The sequence below is a fragment of the Notolepis coatsorum genome (genome assembly GCF_963971535.1).
Source record: "Notolepis coatsorum genome assembly, chromosome: 16".
NCBI classification, from domain to species: Eukaryota; Metazoa; Chordata; class Actinopteri; order Aulopiformes; family Paralepididae; genus Notolepis; species Notolepis coatsorum.
This window is the reverse complement of record NC_140180.1, coordinates 41726920-41748599: the sequence shown is the minus strand read 5'-3', so window position 1 is coordinate 41748599 and position 21680 is coordinate 41726920. Positions and strand designations below refer to the sequence as shown.

At 43.5% G+C, this 21680-nt stretch overlaps 1 protein-coding gene across 1 annotated transcript in view; it reads right to left on the bottom strand.

The window, feature by feature from the left end:
• The window catches only part of mgat4b (alpha-1,3-mannosyl-glycoprotein 4-beta-N-acetylglucosaminyltransferase B), a 418569-nt gene extending 397371 nt beyond the window's left edge, over positions 1-21198 (bottom strand). The window contains exon 1 of the mRNA XM_084332017.1: positions 20962-21198. Coding sequence (XP_084188143.1) covers positions 20962-21058 — 97 coding nt within the window. The 5' untranslated portion in view covers positions 21059-21198. The remainder of the gene's footprint in view (positions 1-20961) is intronic.
• Positions 21199-21680: the final 482 nt, after the last annotated feature.

Sequence of the window (21680 nt, the reverse complement as noted above, 5' to 3'; positions counted from 1 at the left end):
CTAATGGTAAATGGTCTGCATTTATATAGCGCTTTTATCCAAAGCATTTTACAACCTATGCCTCACATTCACCCATTCACTGAACACATTTCACACACTGACGCAGAGGCGACTGTCCGAGGTGCCAACCTGCTCATCGGGAACGGTTAGGTGGGTCGTCTCAGGACACTTCTGACACGCTACTAACTGGAGGAGCTGGAATCGAACCGGGAACCTTCCGATTACCAGACGATACCCCGGCTCTACCTCCCAAGCCACTCGAGGCACATACGTACGACTACGCACCCTTTGGAATTCACCGCAGGTGTACACAGCAGCTTGCGAGAGACAACTCTCCAAGCATCAATCTGACCAAAGCTGTGACTGCTTTAATAAAAAACCTCTGCTCCTTCTCGCCACTTTCTGCACAGCTCTTTCCAACTATATATATACCATAATCCTTACCATAATCTTACCATAATCTTACCATAATCTTACCATAATCCTTCCATTTAAATCACATAATCCTTTTACATATAGATATCTGTACATATCCCATCCCTTACCTACTCTTACTAGTTACGCTGCTACTGGCCAGTATGAATACTACTGTACCATACTGTCTTTATACAGTACCTGTATCACTGTACATATTAATATTACAACTCTGTACATACATCCGATTAGCAGCACTACACCCAGTTTTATTTTATACCCAGTTTAATCACCTGTATACGTTGTATATTACTATTGCACTTAACTGTTACATTTGCACTCTGGTTGGATGACAAACTTATTTTCGTTGTACTGTACTGTACATTTTAATCGAATCTAATCTCCTCCAAATGTTAGTTAAAAGGAGCCTTTCTGGAGCCCAAACTGAAAATGTGTCCAGGTGCACTGTGACTATGTGATTATGAAGAATTATGTTAATCCATATGGAATCTGCCATCTTTCTATAATTGCTATGGGTTTTATCTCACTAGACATGGGTTTCTTTTGCCGTCATCTTTGTATTTAAACACCACCGCTCCGAGATGAGCTCCATTCAAAAGCCAAATGATCCGTCCTAATAAAAGATCTCATCATTTGGAAAAGTCGACCGCCCATAGTAGACTCAACCACGTACAATTTACTTGGAACACAAGCACACAGTCTAGTGGTTTGGTTTAGTTGACAAAGAGTCAGTCTCAACATTTTGAATAATGTCTGGAAGGCATACAGGTAGAAACCAATGCCATTTCATTATGAGGAATGCTCATATATTTCAGGGTGGTTTTTACACTAGTGGACAACACTCACTACACTTACTCTCCAGCAGCAAACATATTGACAGGCCAGTGAGGTCCAATCAAAAGGCCTCATTAGTGTCACGTGGTCTGCGCCACATAGCACCGTCCATCCCTTCCTTCTTCCATTCACCCAAAAGAAAACATGACAGCCAGTCAGGCTGTTAGCCAATCCAAGCCTTCGCTCACCTTATTAACCTTTCACTGCTGCACTACCAAATGGTTAACCCTTTCACTACCACACGACAAAGGGTTAACCTGTTAAGCCTTAAGGTCCCCCTATAGGACCCCCTGCTTTTCTTTATCATAAATCGATCAATAGAGACCGTATTAGATCCCCAATTATCATATCATGGGGTATCATTGGAAAGCCACACTCATTGGCTACAACCCTGTGCAAAGATTTTCGAGATCGCCAAATGATTGACGGAACTAGAGCCCCGGGAGTCGGGGGTGGTAATGTGTACTTTTGCGTACTTTGGGGCACGCCTCACATATCGGCATGTAACTCGAGAACCGCTGAACGGATTTTGTCACCTGAAAGGGCAATCGACAGGCAACAAATAGGGCTTTAATTCTATCTATATAATTGTATTAAAAGAAATGCACACCCGAGCCACTAGAGGTCGGCAAAGAATCGTCCACATGTGGGCCCTTGGATGTTAAGAGGTTAATGTTTTTAAATATATTTTTTTGTAGCAAAGAGTAAAGACCATAACCCTATCAAAAACAGTAGTCAAAGTGTATATTTTCATTTTACCGATGTTTTATACGATTTATCGGAAATATGAATTTATCGGAAAATGCTAATTATCGTAAAAACCGCAAGGAAATGACTAAATCCAGATTCAACCCTGCCATTGGAAAGAGGAGCATTTTCCCTATCCATAGATGTATGATTTGGCCATAATAAGGTCAAGGTCAAGTTCAAGGTCAAATATGAATTTATAATTAAAATCGATTATCATGAATTACTGTATCTACAAATCCTTCTGTTTAATCATCTTCCCTTTATTCATTTGCTTAGATTTTTTTGTACACATGATCTCAATAAGGTGGTGAATGAGCTCAGTGAGCATTTTCTCCTACCCGTATACATTTTTGATCAAAGATGCAAAAATCATAAATCATTATTTATATTCTCCTTTTCTTCATTACAATTTACTCAGCCTAGTAACAGACACAATATTTCTGACACTGGAAATACATACCCCCAGGTCCCTAGATGTTCCTAGATACCAAGAACATGCAAATTGACCTTGCAGAAGTGGAGCAATCTTCCATTTACTTAGGCATGTACCTTTAGGCGAAAACGGTCTACAGATCCCTTTCACTACAGAAGGTTAACCGTGTGATAGTAAAGGGTTAACCTTCTGTAGTGTGGTAGTGAAAGGGTTAATGTTGACTCCTGCGTTCCGTCTTCCAGGCACCCACCCTGAGTTTAATTATAGATCAGCCAGCTCCACCTTCCACCAGGCTGAGTCTGACTCTTGCAGGGCACAGGCTCATAGGCCCCCTGCCAGGCAGAGGTTCGGGTTGCCTGCTCCACTCTTCCCTGGGGTTCTGAGAGTCTGGCTACTCCACTTTTTTATGAATAAATAAATTATTCCATGTTTTCTTTCATTCATTCAATCTTTATTTATACTCGATAATACACTGAGTAATTAAACTAATTTACAGTACCCGTCGAGAGGTTACATTCACAGTATCACAGTGCGTTCATAAATATAAAGACATCAGACAATCAGAATAATTAAAAGCACATTTTAAAATATATATATTTTTCAAAGAATAAAATAGCAAAACATTTAAAAAGAGGTAATAATTTAAAAACAATTACATATTGTGGTGACCTGATTGGTCATACTGTAGCTATGTCACGCTCACGCTGTGAACATTTCCGATATATTATTTGTGTCTGTTAATTGTAGCTTTCTATGGTACTTAGCAATGTGAGATCCTGTGCCTGTAGTCAGAGGACATGTACGCACATCCAAAATCATTCCACAGGTGTAGGATACAAAATGTCGAAGCTTCCATAGTGATTTTAAATCACACAACGATCCTGTACCTGTGTACCATCATGTTCCCCAGTCTGTGTGGTCAATACATCACTGCAACAGTGCCCCAGAGACAAATTCCATTGCATTTATTGTATTTGCCATGTAAAGTGTGATTCCGGTCTAAACGGCGGTAGCAGCAGGTGCGTGGTGCTGGGAGTCGAGGAAGGAACTTGCTAAATAAAACATTTCTGGGTCTTCTGCTGTTCCCCAACCGTTTGGAAACTGCCGACAGGTTCTGGAGCCGTGAATAATTAACCACGTCTTGGTCTTCTCTGTTTGGAGGTTCAGCGTTTTCACAACATCTTGGTGAGTTCTGGTTTGCTTGGAGGTTTAGCGTTCTCACACACACACACACACACACACACACACAACCAAAGCGCTTTACAATTCGCTCCACACATTTTACCGATTCACTCAGACATTCACACACCGACCATGCAAGGTGCCAACCTGCTCATCGGGAGCAATTAGGGGTCAAGTGTCTTGCTCAAGGACACTTAGACTCACAGCCCGGGAGGAGCGGGAATCGAACCGGGAACATCCAGATTACCAGACGACTGCTCTGAGCCACTGTCGCCCCTGCACACACACACACACACATCTGAATTTTCAGTCCTGTGAGGCGAGTTTCCTTCTAAACACAACAGGCACCTTGTCCATCCACTGAATTCCATGAGTCCACAATAGCACATGATCAATGTTTAAACAGGCCTGCTAATGAAGTCCACCCCCCACCCCCACCGCCTACACCGCCAAGATATCTGGGATTATATCAATGTTTAACAGCTGATAAGAGTCAATAAAGGCAGATGCCAATATCTTGGCGGGGGGGCTCATATTCCAGTGAGTCCCATGCATCATTTATGAAGTATCATTATTATTTCATCCAGGAAGGAGCCGGACATCAAGATAACATAGCTGAGTGATTTTCTTCGCTTGTGTGCTGGAGACTGTAAACTAACTGCTAAGTGAGAGAGACCTGTTGTAATTTTTATGAGGAAAAGGCATCATTGTGGTTAGTTCACTCTAAGAGACTATTTAAAGGGTGTACATTGGTAAGGAATTATTTGTCCGATAACGATACCACAATATATTCTCAGGTATGGAAAATCACATGTTAAATCTTCCATAATCAACAACTGGCTTAATTGATAAAGCACTCAAATAAGGTTGAGCAAAGATTAGCTGTTGTTCAACTTCTGATGTGCTCAAAGGGAAACACACTTGGTTAACTGGGTTTAGAACAGAGAGCAGACACACAGGCATACACACACCTTAGTGTTAGAGATGAAAACCACCTGCAGCACATCCATTTATGACTAGCACCATGACAACAGCCTGCGCGCGCGTGCGTGCGTGCGTGCGTGTGTGTGTGTGTGTGTGTGTGTGCATACGTAGGTAGATGTGTGTGTATAAGGCAGAAGGGGGTGGTGGTGATTAAAGCCAGGGTCACTGTCAAGGTTATAACTTCCATGCTGTGATGGTAGGCTACATAAGGCTACATGGTTCAAAGATTCAAAGCTTCAAGCCTTTGAGCCATTTGAAAGGAAAAGGATTTGGGTGTGAACGGAGGAGGGGGTCTGGGGAGTAGAGGAGAGGAGAGGAGAGAGAAGAGGAGAGGAGAGTGTGAGAGGGGGTATGGGGAGTAGAGGAGAGGAGAGAGGAGGAGAGGAGAGAGGAGGAAAGGAGAGAAGATAAGAGAAGAGAGGAGAGTGTGTGAGGGCTCAGGGCAGTGTTCCCCGTCGACCTTTCTCACACCACACACCAACTGGGATAAAGCTCCCTGGAGCCAGGGTGTTCTCAGGCTCAGGCACATACTTTGTCATTGTGAGGTCATGGGTTCAAATCCAGCACATGATCTTTGTTGCATGCCCCCCCCCTTCTCTCCCTCTCATCTTTCTTTATTTTTTTTACTACCTAATAAAGCAGATATGCCACATTGGGACTGGGCCTGTGTTGGCCTTGGTTTAGGCAACTCACTGTGGGACTAAGTGACATCCTTTGTTCTTGACTGGCCTCCTCATAAAAGGATTTCCTATAGCCCTAACCTTGACGTGAAGGACAACACAACTTCTAGCCGCCTAGACCCATTTCAGTGGGCGGGAGTACTTGCCTTGACAGACAAATTCCTTCAGCCAATCAACGTAACAAAGGTAGTCCAGTCAGAAGAGAGGCGGGGGAAAAAAATCCGCTAAGAGAGTCCACTAGTGCATACTCTTGTTCTTGTTTTATTGTTGTTATTGAGTCTATTTCTACTATAACTGCACATATGGCTGTGTTTATTCTACAGATGTTAACGTTACCACTCTTTGCTTCAGGAGATTCCATTACTGTTTTGCCAGTGGCGGCCAGTATTTCACGTCATCAGCTACGGGAACCAATCAGGGGCTGTAATTCCACTGGGGGACATAACGGCAGTTAGAACACAGTCCCTGGATGGCTCCAATTGCATTAAACACCCCTGCAGCCAAAACCCTGACCTGTATGCAAAATACGGCCAATATAGTTTTAAACAATCTGAAGTAAACTCCTCCCTTTTGCGTCGACACTGACTGCATTGCAAAAAGAACATTTGTTGTCTCAACGTATAGATAGGTTTTGTCAGTGTGCGCCTATGTCCACAGGGCAAAAGAGAACATAATCCTACTCAACAAAGCGGCAGACTACAATATATTTGCATTTGTTAGCCATGCTAGCAATCTAAACAATCAATCCATGCCAAAGCTAGATATATACAGTATGACACTCAAAGCCATGCTGATTTGGCAAAATGGCATCCAGACGTTTTAGTTTGAAACAACTTTTTGTCAGGCAAGTGTCATGGTTTCTCCATAGAGATGCGTTGTACTTTTTTTTCTCTCAGTCACGTGATTCAGCAGGTATTGCTGATTGGCTGGAACATAGTGTGTTTACAAACAGGAAACCAGTCTATAAATCAAGTAACCTTTTTTACATTGCCTTTTAAAAAGAAAGAATGTTTTAAGTAAAGCAACTCAATAGTAATGATGTAAAGTTGACACTCAGTCATATTTAGTTGATAGAACCAAAACATCCAATGCAAAAAAGGTTACTTGAAAATGTAATTTGAGACAACGTGTGATGTTTTTTACAGTGTGGATAGTGAATCCTGGTGGAATAATGGAACAGCACAACCATATCCTCAGGTCACTGGAGATAACGGCAGAGGGAAGCTGCTCTGCTGAAATGCACCCTGGGAGTTTAATGATTGCAGCGCTCCCACTCTAGACTCTAGAGTGACATGGACTAAAATAATATGGCTACAAACAGTAGTTCTTGACTTATTCGAGTCAAATATCTATTAACATTTTTCTTTAACATATCTCAATACTGCATTATTATTGTATCTTTATTATCTTACTGTACCTACATTTTCTTTTTTTCTTTTTACAGGATTCAAGTGCCGTTTTTGTCCTGGTAGTAGTTTATAATTTTTTTTTACAACGATGCTCAGTCAACCTTCCCTAGATATATATAAGAGGTAAACTATTTTATTATGATTATTAATAATAATAATAATAATAATAATAATAATAATAATAATAATAATAATAATAATAATAATAATAATAATAATAATAATAATAATAATAATAATAATAATAATAATAATAATAATAATAATAATAACATCAGGACTTCTGGTGAGAGCATGTCATGTCATCTGTTCTCAAAGTGAGTGAAATGTGGGCGTGGCAGGGGTGACAGGACATGGGTTTGGCAGTGCCGTGCTGTGGTAGTGCCAACCGCTCCGACGTGTGATGTGATGTGGTGTGGTCTGTAAACAGTAACACTCGTACCAATGCCAAGGAAGAGCGGATCAAACGTGACCAACACAGACCTCCTCTGGAAAAGAAGAGATACAGTGAATGGAACATCTACCATTCAACCATTCATAACACACACAGAGCACAGCGTCATAAGACACAGAGCACAGGGTCATAACACACAGAGCACAGCGTCATAACACACAGAGCACAGCGTCATAACACACAGAGCACAGCGTCATAACACACAGAGCACAGGGTCATAACACACAGAGCACAGGGTCATAACACACAGAGCACGGGGTCATAACACACAGAGCACAGGGTCATAACACACAGAGCACGGGGTCATAACACACAGAGCACAGGGTCATAACACACAGAGCACAGGGTCATAACACACAGAGCACGGGGTCATAACACACAGAGCACAGGGTCATAACACACAGAGCACAGGGTCATAACACACAGAGCACGGGGTCATAACACACAGAGCACGGGGTCATAACACACAGAGCACAGGGTCATAACACACTGAGCACAGGGTCATAACACACAGAGCACGGGGTCATAACACACAGAGCACGGGGTCATAACACACAGAGCACGGGGTCATAACACACAGAGCACAGGGTCATAACACACTGAGCACAGGGTCATAACACACAGAGCACGGGGTCATAACACACAGAGCACAGGGTCATAACACACAGAGCACGGGGTCATAACACACAGAGCACAGGGTCATAACACACTGAGCACAGGGTCATAACACACTGAGCACAGGGTCATAACACACAGAGCACGGGGTCATAACACACAGAGCACAGGGTCATAACACACAGAGCACAGGGTCATAACACACAGAGCACAGCGTCATAAGGAACCCAATTAGGAGTGCAGACAAGTGAGCATTGCTGCTTCGTAAGACAACATTACACATTCTACAATCTGTTATGTCATTTATTTATTTACTAGGGACAATGCACATTAATCAACATTTACAGTTTCCACACCCTAAATGTGCCGGGGTTAGCTAATTAACTAGTTTTCATCCGTAGCCAAAATAGAAATGATTAACCATTGAGGTGATATTTATGTCAACTATAATTGTTAAAACTGTCCTGAAAAAGGATATTGTTGTTATAGGATGTTTGGCTTTATCAGCTGGAAATAACAGTGAACAACACACAAGATGTGTTCCATTCAGGTTCAATTCAATACATTTTGCGTTTTTCATTATTTTTTAAGTCATATTATTATAAATGTTATATTATTTATTTAATTGAAAACTGATTGGTTCAACTCTAAAATGAATAAATAATACCCCCCCCCCCCCCCCCCCCTGCCCTGACATAAAGCATCAAGTAACTCATTCCCAGTGCAAAGCCCCCCCGACACACTCCGACACGCTAATGCATAATGAAAGAAAAGCAGATTCCCGCCGTGCACCGTGGAGACCGCACAGTAGCGCTGCAAGTGGGAGTGAACCAGCTCTGTTCATTAGCCAGGTCAGTCTCCCCCTCAACCCATCCTCCTCGCTCTGTTACCCCACACTCATCCCGCCATCTGCTTCTATTTTCAAGGAACGTTGTCGAGAACGTCGCTAGTTGACCCTGTGGCGCTTCCCATTACAGACTCCTACACATAGCACACACAAACACACACACACAAACACACACACCACAACATCTTCAAACACCTCCGCAACAGGTGCTTCTTTTGCTGCTTTTTTTTTCTTTTTACAGCTCTACTGTTTCTTTAAAAATCCTTTTTGGTCGTTTTTTTCAGCAGAGTGAGAATATCCTCAGAACATGAAGAGTTTGATCAAAAGCTGCGGTGGCTGTGTGTTTAATGCACTACTGTATTTATCTTTAAGGGAATTTGAACGTTTTAATATATAATAATAATAATAATAATAATAATAATAATAATATAAAAAAAAAAAAAAAAGCAGCCATTTAATATTGTAAGGTGACGGGGAGACTAAAAAGGTTTTAATATTGTAACGTGACGGGGAGACCAAAAAGGTTTTAATATTGTAAGGTGACGGGGAGACTAAAAAGGTTTTAATATTGTAACGTGACGGGGAGACCAAAAAGGTTTTAATATTGTAATGTCACGTGACGGGGAGACCAAAAAGGTTTTAATATTGTAACGTGACGGGGAGACCAAAAAGGTTTTAATATTGTAACGTCACGTGACGGGGAGACCAAAAAGGTTTTAATATTGTAACGTGACGGGGAGACCAAAAAGGTTTTAATATTGTAACGTCACGTGACGGGGAGACCAAAAAGGTTTTAATATTGTAACGTGACGGGGAGACCAAAAAGGTTTTAATATTGTAACGTGACGGGGAGACCAAAAAGGTTTTAATATTGTAACGTGACGGGGAGACCAAAAAGGTTTTAATATTGTAACGCGTCAGAGGGACCAAAAAGGGACTTTTGTATTGTCATCTGAAGGTTTTTGTGCGGTTTAGCACAAACAATACTATGGACTTCACATTCTACTAACCCCAACTCTAATGTCTCTTCCTAATGCAATATGGTAAACAATCCTCGTGACTGGCTACCCAGGAAGGATTCTTCTATATCTATGGGGACATTTGGACACCAAGACAGTAAAAACATTGATCACACACACACACATGCGCGCGCGCGCACACACACACACACACACACACACACTCAAACTATCAGTTTCTCAAATATTGACCAAACTGAAAAAGATATCCTCACATTACCCAGGCCGTTTCCCAAAAGAAGCCCCCCTTCCTCAGATAGTGTCCTTCGGAAGACAACAACCTTGTAACTCCAGGATGGGTGATTTTCACGTTGTTGTTGTTGTTGTTGTTGTTGTTATTATTATTATATTTAACTAAAATGTTGCATGTTCCATCATGGGTAGGGCTTTAGATTCATCACAGTAGAACTCCGTTCAAATTAACCCATTAGATAGGGTCTATGCTCAGTCCAGGGGCTAGTGCTCAGCGGGATTATCATTAGTATTATTTTATTTTCATAATATTTTCTTTTCATAGTGTGGAAATGTGGGTTGTATGAAAATTTGCTAATTTGAGTTGCATAGGAGAGTTGCATAGGATAATAGAGTGTGAAGGGGGTAGGAATACATACGTTTAGACTTCATCCTACTCCTTTTCGAAAATTACTTTTTTGCTTGTTTGTTTTTTAATCTGTTTATTACTTTATTGTTTTATTTAAAAACATATATTCATTTGATTTGTTTTTAATTTATGTTCGAAATAAATAAACTCATTCATTCATATACTTTCCAGCACTTTATAGGCACTTGGAAGGGTGTGCAGTTGTTGAGTATGCACTATGCAGTGAGGAATCTGCAGACTAACGCAGACCCACATCACCCACACAGTGCAGTGGTTATAGAGGTGCTCCATCCAAGCGCTACAAATGCATGTCAATTTGTTAAAAAAGGACGTTGACATTTTGGGGATATGAGGAGAGGTCTTCATACAACAGCGCTAATGCCAGTACATGCCTGGAAGTGCCAATGCACATGCATTGCACAAGCACATCGACATATGCACACACACACAGCTCCTGTTTCTGCCATTAACTAACAAAGGCTTCTCCACCAGGATCTCAAGGAAATGGGGGAATATCTGTATCTCCTCCGACGAGCAGCGCTACTTGATACCCAGGCTGACTCTATCCATCCCCTGGCCTGCACCAAGGCAGAGAGGACAGAGAGAAAAAAGAGTGGAGGAGAGGGGAGCATGGGGGGGTCAGCATCTCTGATCTCCATCATGGCTCAGTCTCAGTGCATGGGAGAATCCCCATTTATACCATCCAGATGGCTGGAGAAGGTGGTGTCCACTTCGGAGCGGGACAAAGAAAGGTGTGCAGCACTTTGTCTGGATGGTAACCGAGTAAATGTCACTGACTATGATAAACATCTCCTTTCTTTTTTGATTTTCTTTGACAAGGTGGAAAAGAGCAAAGACAAGGCCAGGTTTACCATATGAATGAAGCAACACAGAACCCGCAAAGACAGAATGCGAAAAGGAAAGCCGAGCATGCGATACCGGCAAGATATCGGGGACGTGGGGATGGGTTTGTGCGTTTTGCTCGAGGACGTGACCAAGCATGACGACCAAGCATGACGACAAAGCTGCGGTTGACTTTCCACTTTCCGGTCGAGGTGGATGCATCATTTAATCGCTATGAGCCGTCTGCTCCTTTCATGTATTGCGTGCTTGAGGAAGGGAGAGAGAGAGAGAGAGAGAGAGAGAGAGAGAGAGAGAGAGAGAGAGAGAGAGAGAGAGTGTTGAATGTGTAACTGACTGTGACGGTGACATTTGTAAATGTCTGTATGTCAGAAGCGGTATGCTCGTGCCCATGCAAGCGTGTGCAAGGTTGTGCTGCTGCCACGACAAACCCACTCTCAACCCCGCCAAGACTCCTGCTCCAGGGAGTTCCCAGAGCCCACTGACATCAGATAAAGAAGCCACTTAGAGGAACTAAAGTGGGGGGGAGTTGGCATTTAAAAAAGGAAGAGACAACCACCAACCACCCCGAGACAAAATTCAAATTACAAATTCTAAAAAGAAGTAAAAAATAGGTAAAGTCAATATACATATACAATATACAATACAGAGTAAAATTAGTAACAGTGAGTTAGAATGCAGAGGTACAAAACATGGGGTAGGGTTCAAATGAGGTATGCATGTTGTGTAAATCTCTTTAATAATAGATAAATATAAAGTGTGTTAAAGTGTCTAAAGTGAATAAAGTGAGTGGTAAGGTGAGTGTTTGTTTAAAGTGAGTGTGCACATGTGGATGTGTGTGCAGTGTGTGTAGATGATGGGTTGTTACTAGGGGTGGAACGGTACGCATTTGAACCATACACCGTTCGGTACGACCTCCACGGTTTGGGGCATGTGTGCAATGTTCGGTTATTGGGATGCAGAGGCAGTAGCTAAGTTAGCCGCGAGCTAAGCTACCTAACGTTAGCTCACGGAGCTAACGTTAGCCGCGAGCTAACCGTGGAAACGCTCACAGCGAAGTGATTCCACGACACCAATTCCATTAGTGGGGAAGGGGGGGTATATTGACAAGGCATGACAACAGAGGTTCAAAGATAACTTCACATTTATTGGCTGTTGGTTTATATTATATCATCAGGGCTTCTCCAGGTTCCAACGCCGTGTTACTGTTGACTATTCACTTCCTCGTGTGACATCACTTCAAATACGGCTACTAAGACGCTCAAAAAGCAAAAGCGAGTTGAGTCGATTAGGTACCATGCAGTGAAAAGTGGCATAAGAGAATACTTCATAATGTTTCATGCAATTAAAAAGTAAATATATATTTAGTACACATGATTTATTTATTTTAAATAATACTCTTGCTGTACCAAAATCTCTCCTATTGCAGAATGGGTACAGTACAGTACAGCTCAGTACACACAATTGTTAAGGGGATGCAAACCAGAGAAAGACTTTCAGGGTCCCCCATTTTCAATCAGAAAATCAGATAGGGATTACAAGTTTTGAACTCCTGGGCCCTGGGGATAGAAGCTCCTTCTGATTGGGTTGGGCAAACCAGCATTGAACTATGGGTATCAGCGGCCGAGAAAGTTAAAGCCATGATCTAGTAGCGAAGCGGGGTCGGGGTGTTGGTCCTGGGGGGTCCAGGGGTGGGAGTGGGGGAGGAAATGTATTTTGTGGTGTCTGTGATAATATAATTTTTATGTTCTGTATTTATAGTTTTTTGTTATTTCTATTGTCATTATTGTTATTATTATTGCTATTATTGTCCTGTGAAGTCCTGTTTATAAGAAAGAATTATAATAATAATAATTTAATATTGATGTGATTTTCATGTTTATATCTCACGGGTCGAACAAACCTCAACATTATTGCCATAAAATACAACGTATATTGTTTCTTTACCTTTCTGTGAACGTCTAGAAAGTCCGGTAAAAAATTACAGAACTATGGACATTATACAAAAGTAACTGTACTTACAGTAGATTTCATTCACGGTCTTTGCTGCCCTGTAACGGGCGCCTGGTGGTACTAAATCCAGATTTAACTCTGCCATTGGAAAGAGGAGATTTGGCCCGATCCATAGATGTATGACTTGGCCATAATAAGGTCATTTATAGGCCTGATATTAATCTATACATATTTTAAATTGCATGTGTCCGAATGGCAAAATTCATTACTGTATCTACCCTTTTTTCCGTTTTGGTCAATGTTAGCATGGTGTTATTCACCATCAAAGATGGGGGGGAAAACAATATTCTATTTATATTCTCTGTTGGTTCATTACAATTTACTCAAGCATAGTAACAGACACAATATTTCTGACACTGGGAATATATATCCCTAGATACCAAGAACATGCTAATGGGCTTGTAGAAGTGGAGCAATCTTCCAATTACTTGGGTATGTACTGCAAATGTTCAGAAAGTATGGCTAGGGTTTAGAGAATCTCATGACTGCAGGGTCACTGCCGCTGATTCCATCTTTTGACTGTCTCTGCATGACGGAAGTGAGTAAATAACCCTCACCCCTCCTTCAACACCCACCGTTCATGTGCCATTGAGCAAGGCATCAAACCAGAAACTGCTCCAGAGGGGCTACACAGTGGCCAACTGTAGAAGACTGGTTGTACTGATGCTCTGAGACGTGCATGTGTGTATCTTTGGTGCTCTGAGACGTGCATGTGTGTATCTTTGGTGCTCCGAGACGTGCATGTGTGTATCTTTGGTGCTCCGAGACGTGCATGCGTGTGTCTTTGGTGCTCTGAGACGTGCATGTGTGTATCTTGGTGCTCTGAGACGTGCATGTGTGTGTCTTGGTGCTCTGAGACGTGCATGTGTGTGTCTTGGTGCTCTGAGACGTGCATATCTTTGGTGCTCCGAGACGTGCATGTGTGTGTCTTGGTGCTCTGAGACGTGCATGTGTGTATCTTTGGTGCTCTGAGACGTGCATGTGTGTATCTTTGGTGCTCCGAGACGTGCATGTGTGTATCTTTGGTGCTCCCAGACGTGCATGCGTGTATCTTTGGTGCTCCGAGACGTGCATGTGTGTGTCTTGGTGCTCTGAGACGTGCATGTGTGTATCTTTGGTGCTCCGAGACGTGCATGTGTGTATCTTTGGTGCTCTGAGACGTGCATGCGTGTATCTTTGGTGCTCCGAGACGTGCATGTGTGTGTCTTGGTGCTCTGAGACGTGCATGTGTGTATCTTTGGTGCTCCGAGACGTGCATGCGTGTGTCTTGGTGCTCTGAGACGTGCATGTGTGTATCTTTGGTGCTCCGAGACGTGCATGTGTGTGTCTTGGTGCTCTGAGACGTGCATGCGTGTATCTTTGGTGCTCTGAGACGTGCATGCGTGTGTCTTGGTGCTCTGAGACGTGCATGTGTGTGTCTTGGTGCTCAGAGACGTGTTTATCTTTGGTGCTCCGAGACGTGCATGCATGTGTCTTGGTGCTCTGAGACGTGCATGTGTGTATCTTTGGTGCTCTGAGACGTGCATGTGTGTGTCTTTGGTGCTCTGAGACATGCATGTGTGTATCTTTGGTGCTCTGAGACGTGCATGTGTGTATCTTTGGTGCTCTGAGACATGCATGTGTGTATCTTTGGTGCTCCGAGACGTGCATGTGTGTATCTTTGGTGCTCTGAGACGTGCATGCGTGTGTCTTGGTGCTCTGAGACGTGCATGTGTGTATCTTTGGTGCTCTGAGACGTGCATGTGTGTGTCTTTGGTGCTCAGAGACTTGCATGTGTGTGTCTTTGGTGCTCCGAGACGTGCATGTGTGTGTCTTTGGTGCTCTGAGACGTGCATGTGTGTATCTTTGGTGCTCCGAGACGTGCATGTGTGTGTCTTTGGTGCTCTGAGACGTGCATGTGTGTGTCTTGGTGCTCTGAGACGTGCATGCATGTATCTTTGGTGCTCCGAGACGTGCATGTGTGTGTCTTGGTGCTCTGAGACGTGCATGTGTGTATCTTTGGTGCTCCGAGACGTGCATGTGTGTGTCTTTGGTGCTCTGAGACGTGCATGTGTGTATCTTTGGTGCTCTGAGACGTGCATGTGTGTGTCTTTGGTGCTCAGAGACTTGCATGTGTGTGTCTTTGGTGCTCCGAGACGTGCATGTGTGTGTCTTTGGTGCTCTGAGACGTGCATGTGTGTATCTTTGGTGCTCCGAGACGTGCATGTGTGTGTCTTTGGTGCTCTGAGACGTGCATGTGTGTGTCTTGGTGCTCTGAGACGTGCATGCATGTATCTTTGGTGCTCCGAGACGTGCATGTGTGTGTCTTGGTGCTCTGAGACGTGCATGTGTGTATCTTTGGTGCTCCGAGACGTGCATGTGTGTGTCTTTGGTGCTCTGAGACGTGCATGTGTGTATCTTTGGTGCTCCGAGACGTGCATGTGTGCGTCTTTGGTGCTCTGAGACGTGCATGTGTGTATCTTTGGTGCTCCGAGACGTGCATGTGTGTGTCTTTGGTGCTCTGAGACGTGCATGTGTGTATCTTTGGTGCTCCGAGACGTGCATATCTTTGAGTGAAGCAGGGCATTCAGTGAGTCTACCCTGTGTAAATAAAGCTTTACAAAATAAAAAAAGGAACAGAACAGTATTAACATTGTACCTTGGCCAAGCCTTTTGTGTGCTCGGAGACATTAAATTAGCGACATTCAGTTATCCAGACAGTCATGCGATCTGCCAACAGATGAGCTCATTCACTTGCGGATGCATTCAGTTCCCAAATGTATTTATGACCTGCGAATCCTGTTCCACCCCTGTTGATATTAAACTGGCATCTGGTGTTGCAACATGCAGCCGGGGCATCTGAAATTGGAACAGCCTCGGGGTCCCGCTGGAATAAATGTATCAAACAGCCCCTGTGCAATCACGTTTAGCTGTTTGCTTGACTGAATTAATTTACCCGAGTGCTGGCTGCTGGCTCATAGGGGCGCACTGAGGCGAAGAGACGTAGGCACACACACACACACACACACACACACACACAGACACACGCAGACACACGCAGACACATGTAGACACATGCACACGCACACACTCCTCCTAGTTAATTACCATCAGTCTGGGAATCAATATCTGAGAAAGCACACTTCACTCAACTGCTCATGACAGTAGGCAGGAATCGGATGCACAAGACCACAGCACGCCGTCCACAGGAAACCATAGTGATAATGATGATGAGCAGAAAGGCATGAGAAGAATGGCTCGGCAGGAAACTACCAAGGACAGTGTCACTGTTTTGAATGTGGATGTGTGGATGTACGCATACTGTGTATATGTGAAGTGTCTTGCTCAACAACAGCAGCTGGACTGCGAGTGCATTGCACACTGCAATGGAAAACGACAGAAACCGAACCAGTAACAACTCCCAGTGTCTACAAGCCTGGGTACATGCAGGCTGCAGACTGTGTCTGCTACGCACAGCAGGTGCAGTCCAATTGGAAAGCATGGCGGATCTGGCTGTCAGAGATCAGCTTTTTTGAAGTGTCAATTCCATGTGCGTGAAACACACCAGAAATAGGCATTAGTCACGGCCCTATCAGGTGTCTTTGAAATCTGGCACCAAGGCTGGTGGATTTGGCAGGCAGGAGCACCCGTGGTGAGAAAAAGGAGATTGATATATTTTATGTAAAGATATCTTGCCTGCTGAGAATGATTCTTATCAAAAATGTTGGCCAAGACAGTCCATAACTAAACTGAATGATGTGACAGTGTGTGAACGGGTTTGATGTCGTGAGGGAACACATGGTTTTCGATGGAGACAGCCAGGTTTGATGTTGTGAGGGAATGCATGGTTTTCGATGGAGACAGCCAGGTTGGATGTCGTGAGGGAACACATGGTTTTCGGTGGAGACAGGTTGGATGTCGTGAGGGAACACATGGTTTTCGGTGGAGACAGGTTGGATGTCGTGAGGGAACACATGGTTTTCGGTGGAGACAGGTTGGATGTCGTGAGGGAACACATGGTTTTCGGTGGAGACAGGTTGGATGTCGTGAGGGAACGCATGGTTTTCGGTGGAGACAGGTTGGATGTCGTGAGGGAACGCATGGTTTTCGGTGGAGACAGGTTGGATGTCGTGAGGGAACACATGGTTTTCGGTGGAGACAGGTTGGATGTCGTGAGGGAACACATGGTTTTCGGTGGAGACAGGTTGGATGTCGTGAGGGAACGCATGGTTTTCAGTGGAGACAGGTTGGATGTCGTGAGGGAACGCATGGTTTTCGGTGGAGACAGGTTGGATGTCGTGAAGGAACGCATGGTTTTCGGTGGAGACAGGTTGGATGTCGTGAGGGAACACATGGTTTTCAGTGGAGACAGGTTGGATGTCGTGAGGGAACGCATGGTTTTCGGTGGAGACAGGTTTGGTGTCGTGAGGGAACGCATGGTTTTCGGTGGAGACAGGTTGGATGTCGTGAAGGAACACATGGTTTTCGGTGGAGACAGGTTGGATGTCATGAAGGAACACATGGTTTTCGGTGGAGACAGGTTGGATGTCGTGAGGGAACACATGGTTTTCAGTGGAGACAGGTTGGATGTCGTGAGGGAACGCATGGTTTTCGGTGGAGACAGGTTGGATGTCGTGAGGGAACACATGGTTTTCAGTGGAGACAGGTTGGATGTCGTGAGGGAACGCATGGTTTTCGGTGGAGACAGGTTGGATGTCGTGAGGGAACACATGGTTTTCGGTGGAGACAGGTTGGATGTCGTGAGGGAACGCATGGTTTTCGGTGGAGACAGGTTGGATGTCGTGAGGGAACACATGGTTTTCAGTGGAGACAGGTTGGATGTCGTGAGGGAACGCATGGTTTTCGGTGGAGACAGGTTGGATGTCGTGAGGGAACGCATGGTTTTCGGTGGAGACAGGTTGGATGTCGTGAGGGAACGCATAATTGTTGGGGATCTCTGCAGAGTTTGGCAATGAGCTGGAATACATAAATAGCTATCCTTTTGTTTGTTTAATCAGTTCTGGTGAGACAACACTTGGCAGTGACCAGGGTTGCCAATGCAATGTGAACTCGACAAGAGAACTGTGAACTCTCTTTCACACACGCATTCTCCAAAACAAAAGGTTTCTGCATGAGTATCTCACATGGCACAACAGAGCAGGCATGTCTTGGCATGCAGAGCAACTCGGCAACTTCAAAACAGTGCCCTTAAGTGCCCTAAATTACACACTCGGAGTGATGTTGCTGTGTGCGTACAACATGCAATATTGGTTGATAAGCAGCTTGAGGAGTATAAGCTTTAGCGGTGTGACTTGGCTAGTTGAAGCTGTTACATTAGGAATGATGCGTCTTAGCGTCAACCGGCCAACCATGTGGAATCGCTTCTGGAAGCAAGTGGAGCAAGGACCACATTGTAGCCAAGACAAGTCATCCACCACTGTTACTTTGTTTCAATCTAGCACCACATCCCATTCATATTCATTCTTCCAAGGCTAGGGTGCATAAAGCAATGACAATGAGGGTTGCCTTCCCCTAGTTAGACAATAAGATGGTGAACTTGGTCAAGAAAGCAGCTGCAAGAAACAAAATGCATGACAAAGGTAAGGGGTTTGCAAACAGGGCTGTCGCGGGGTCTGGCGGGCTTATTTTTTGCTAACACGAAGGTATTGGCATAACATGGAACTAGACAACCAACGGAATCCATTGGTATTGTTATGCTAGCTTGATAAATAATGCTCCAAAGTTAGGCTACATTTGAGCAAGGGAGGTTCTTTGACCTCTCACCTCACGATATCTGAATGAAAATGGGTTCTATGAATACCCAAGAGTCTCCCCAGACATGCCCACTTTATGTAAATAGAAATGGTGCATTTATATAACACTTTTATCCAAAGCGATACAATTTTGTTCCTCACATTCACCCGTTCACTCACACACCGACGGCAGAGGCAACCATGCAAGGTGCCAAGTGCCAACCTGATCATCGAGAGCAATTAGGGGTTAAGGACACTTCGACACGCTGCGCGGGAGGAGCAGGAATCGAACCGGGAACCTTCCGATTACCAGACAACCACTCGACCTCCTGACCCACAGTCGCCCCTTGCAATGGGTGTAGCACACACCAAATTTCAAATGAATTATTTCCCCTGCCTGGTCATCCCACACCCAAGAGTAAAACAATTAGTACATTAGGTAAACAGTGTTGCCTGGCTTCAAAAAGCAGAGCTAACTGGTAAATCAAAGCTAATGCACTGCTTGTGTCCCCATTGTGACATCACAAGACAAGGGCAATAATTCTAACCAACTTGTTAACATGAAGACTTCAAACCCTGACTAAACGCCAAGGACTACCACATTTATTTTCCTCAGTGCCTAAATATATTTCAGCCTGCCAAATCCACACTAGAGTAGACAAAATCATTTTCTATAATATTGTCTTCAAACACATTAAGCAAAAGCGTCTTCCTTTGTTCAATTATATGTTATACACAATTTCTCACTGTCATGCCTCATGTAACTTTTTGATTATAGATTATGTATGGTTGAACTTCAGTAATAATGAGGGATTAATTGTTTAACTTTTAAGTAATTTTAGGTAATTTATAATAATAATAATAATAAACTTTATTTGTAGAGCACCTTTCATACAGAAACTGCAGCTCAAAGTGCTTCACAACAGAAAAAAGACAGGCATAAAATGAGCACATATGAGATTATAAAATCTGTTTTTCACATTAGGATCTAACATCCCAACAGGCCACCTTGTTTATGGTTTGATTCAGTTTTAAATAGACAATAATAAAAAGATGCCAAAGATGTCCATCATTATCATTTAGTTATGGTCAATGTGTTACTCATTCAGTATATATATACATAAATTAAAATAAACACAACCATTTTATGCCTGATATTCTATATTCTATAATCATATTTCAAATTGCATGTGTCCGGATGGCAGAATTCAGTACTTGTAGGAGCCAAAGCTATATTTAAGTTATTGTATTATATAATTGTCATAATAGAACATTTGTGATGTCACCGTATGATGTCCATGGTCGAACATTCTAGAACATTTGTGATGATGTCATAGACGAACATTCTAGAACATTTGTGGTGATGTCATAGCCGACCATTCTAGAACATCGAACATTCTAGAACATTTGTGGTGATGTCATGACCGAATCTTCTAGAACATTTCTATACAGTATATTCAGCAATTCTCTCAGCCAGGTCAGTGTCAGGTCTGGTCAATTTGAGCATGGTGTTATTCACAGTCAAAGATACACATTTAGTGCAAACCCTGAAAGAAACTGCAGTTGTGCTCACCTGCTCAATTAGTTTGACAGTGAGAGTGGTTTCAATGCAATAAGAAACAAAAACTACAAAATTATTATTATTTTAAAATGTACTTTATCTTATTGAAGACTTATATTGTCACAAGTGTTGGATTCTAGTCCAATTTTCATCTGGGTGTTGTCACTGACATTATTTCCTAAGTGATTGTTTTTGCTCACAAAATGCATTGAAATGCATAGATTTACACTAAAGTCTTCAGATTCTTCTCGGGGGAGCATGTCCCCAAACCCCCCTAGTGGCGCTACGACTCATGACCTCAGTATTTAAAAAAAAAAATCCTGGCTACGGCCCTGGCTGCCTGCAACTGTCAGTCAGTTCAGCATCGCTGGACCGCCAAACATAAAACGCACAGTATCCCACACACAGCTTTCTCCCAATACAAAGCCACACTGCACCTCCACAACAGCGGGCTTGATGCAAGATCTCATCCATCAGCTGGATATTATGCTATAGCCTACCTCCTCTACACACGCCCCCGCCCCGGAGTGCACACAGCCGAGCGCCCTTACCTTTGGAATTGCTGAATGCGGTGTACCAGGAGAGCGAAATGAGTCCGCAGAGACCGAACAATAAGACCGTTAGGAAGGTGCCATTTCGGAGCCTCATCTCCGGATCCCCGGGCTCATGTCCGAACCGAGTGCGAGGTAGCTGGACAGTCTCTCTCTCTCTATCTCTCTCTCTTTGCACGTTTGCAGACACAGTCAGGCGGCAGCGCTTCCAGTCGAGATGTGCCTCTTCACGCCTGCCTGTCGGACTACAGGGGGAACTGTGTGGCTGTTTGTTATTGCGCGGCGCTTCAGCAGCGAGGCGCACACGGGGAGGGGTTGTGTCAGAGAGAGAGGGGCCGAGTGTTTCTTTCAGAGAGGGGAGGGTGGGCTGGGGGTACAACGCCACAATGCCTCAGGACAGCACAGTTAATCTGGCCCAACCAAATTATAACCAAGCAAAAAGAAAAATTATTAATTAAATCCCAAAGTAAATTAGACGCCTATTACCCCATAAACAGACAGTAGCACACTGGGTAGTAGACATTGATTGATTGATTGATTGATTGATTGATTGATTGAAAAGTGTATTAACAGATTGCAGAATGGGTACAGTACAGTACAGCTCAATACATACAATTGTTAAGAGGATGCAGACCTGAGAAAGACTTTCGTCTTGTTTCCATCAGGGTCCCCCATTTTCAATTCATCATATGACACACATGACATACAGATAGACAGTA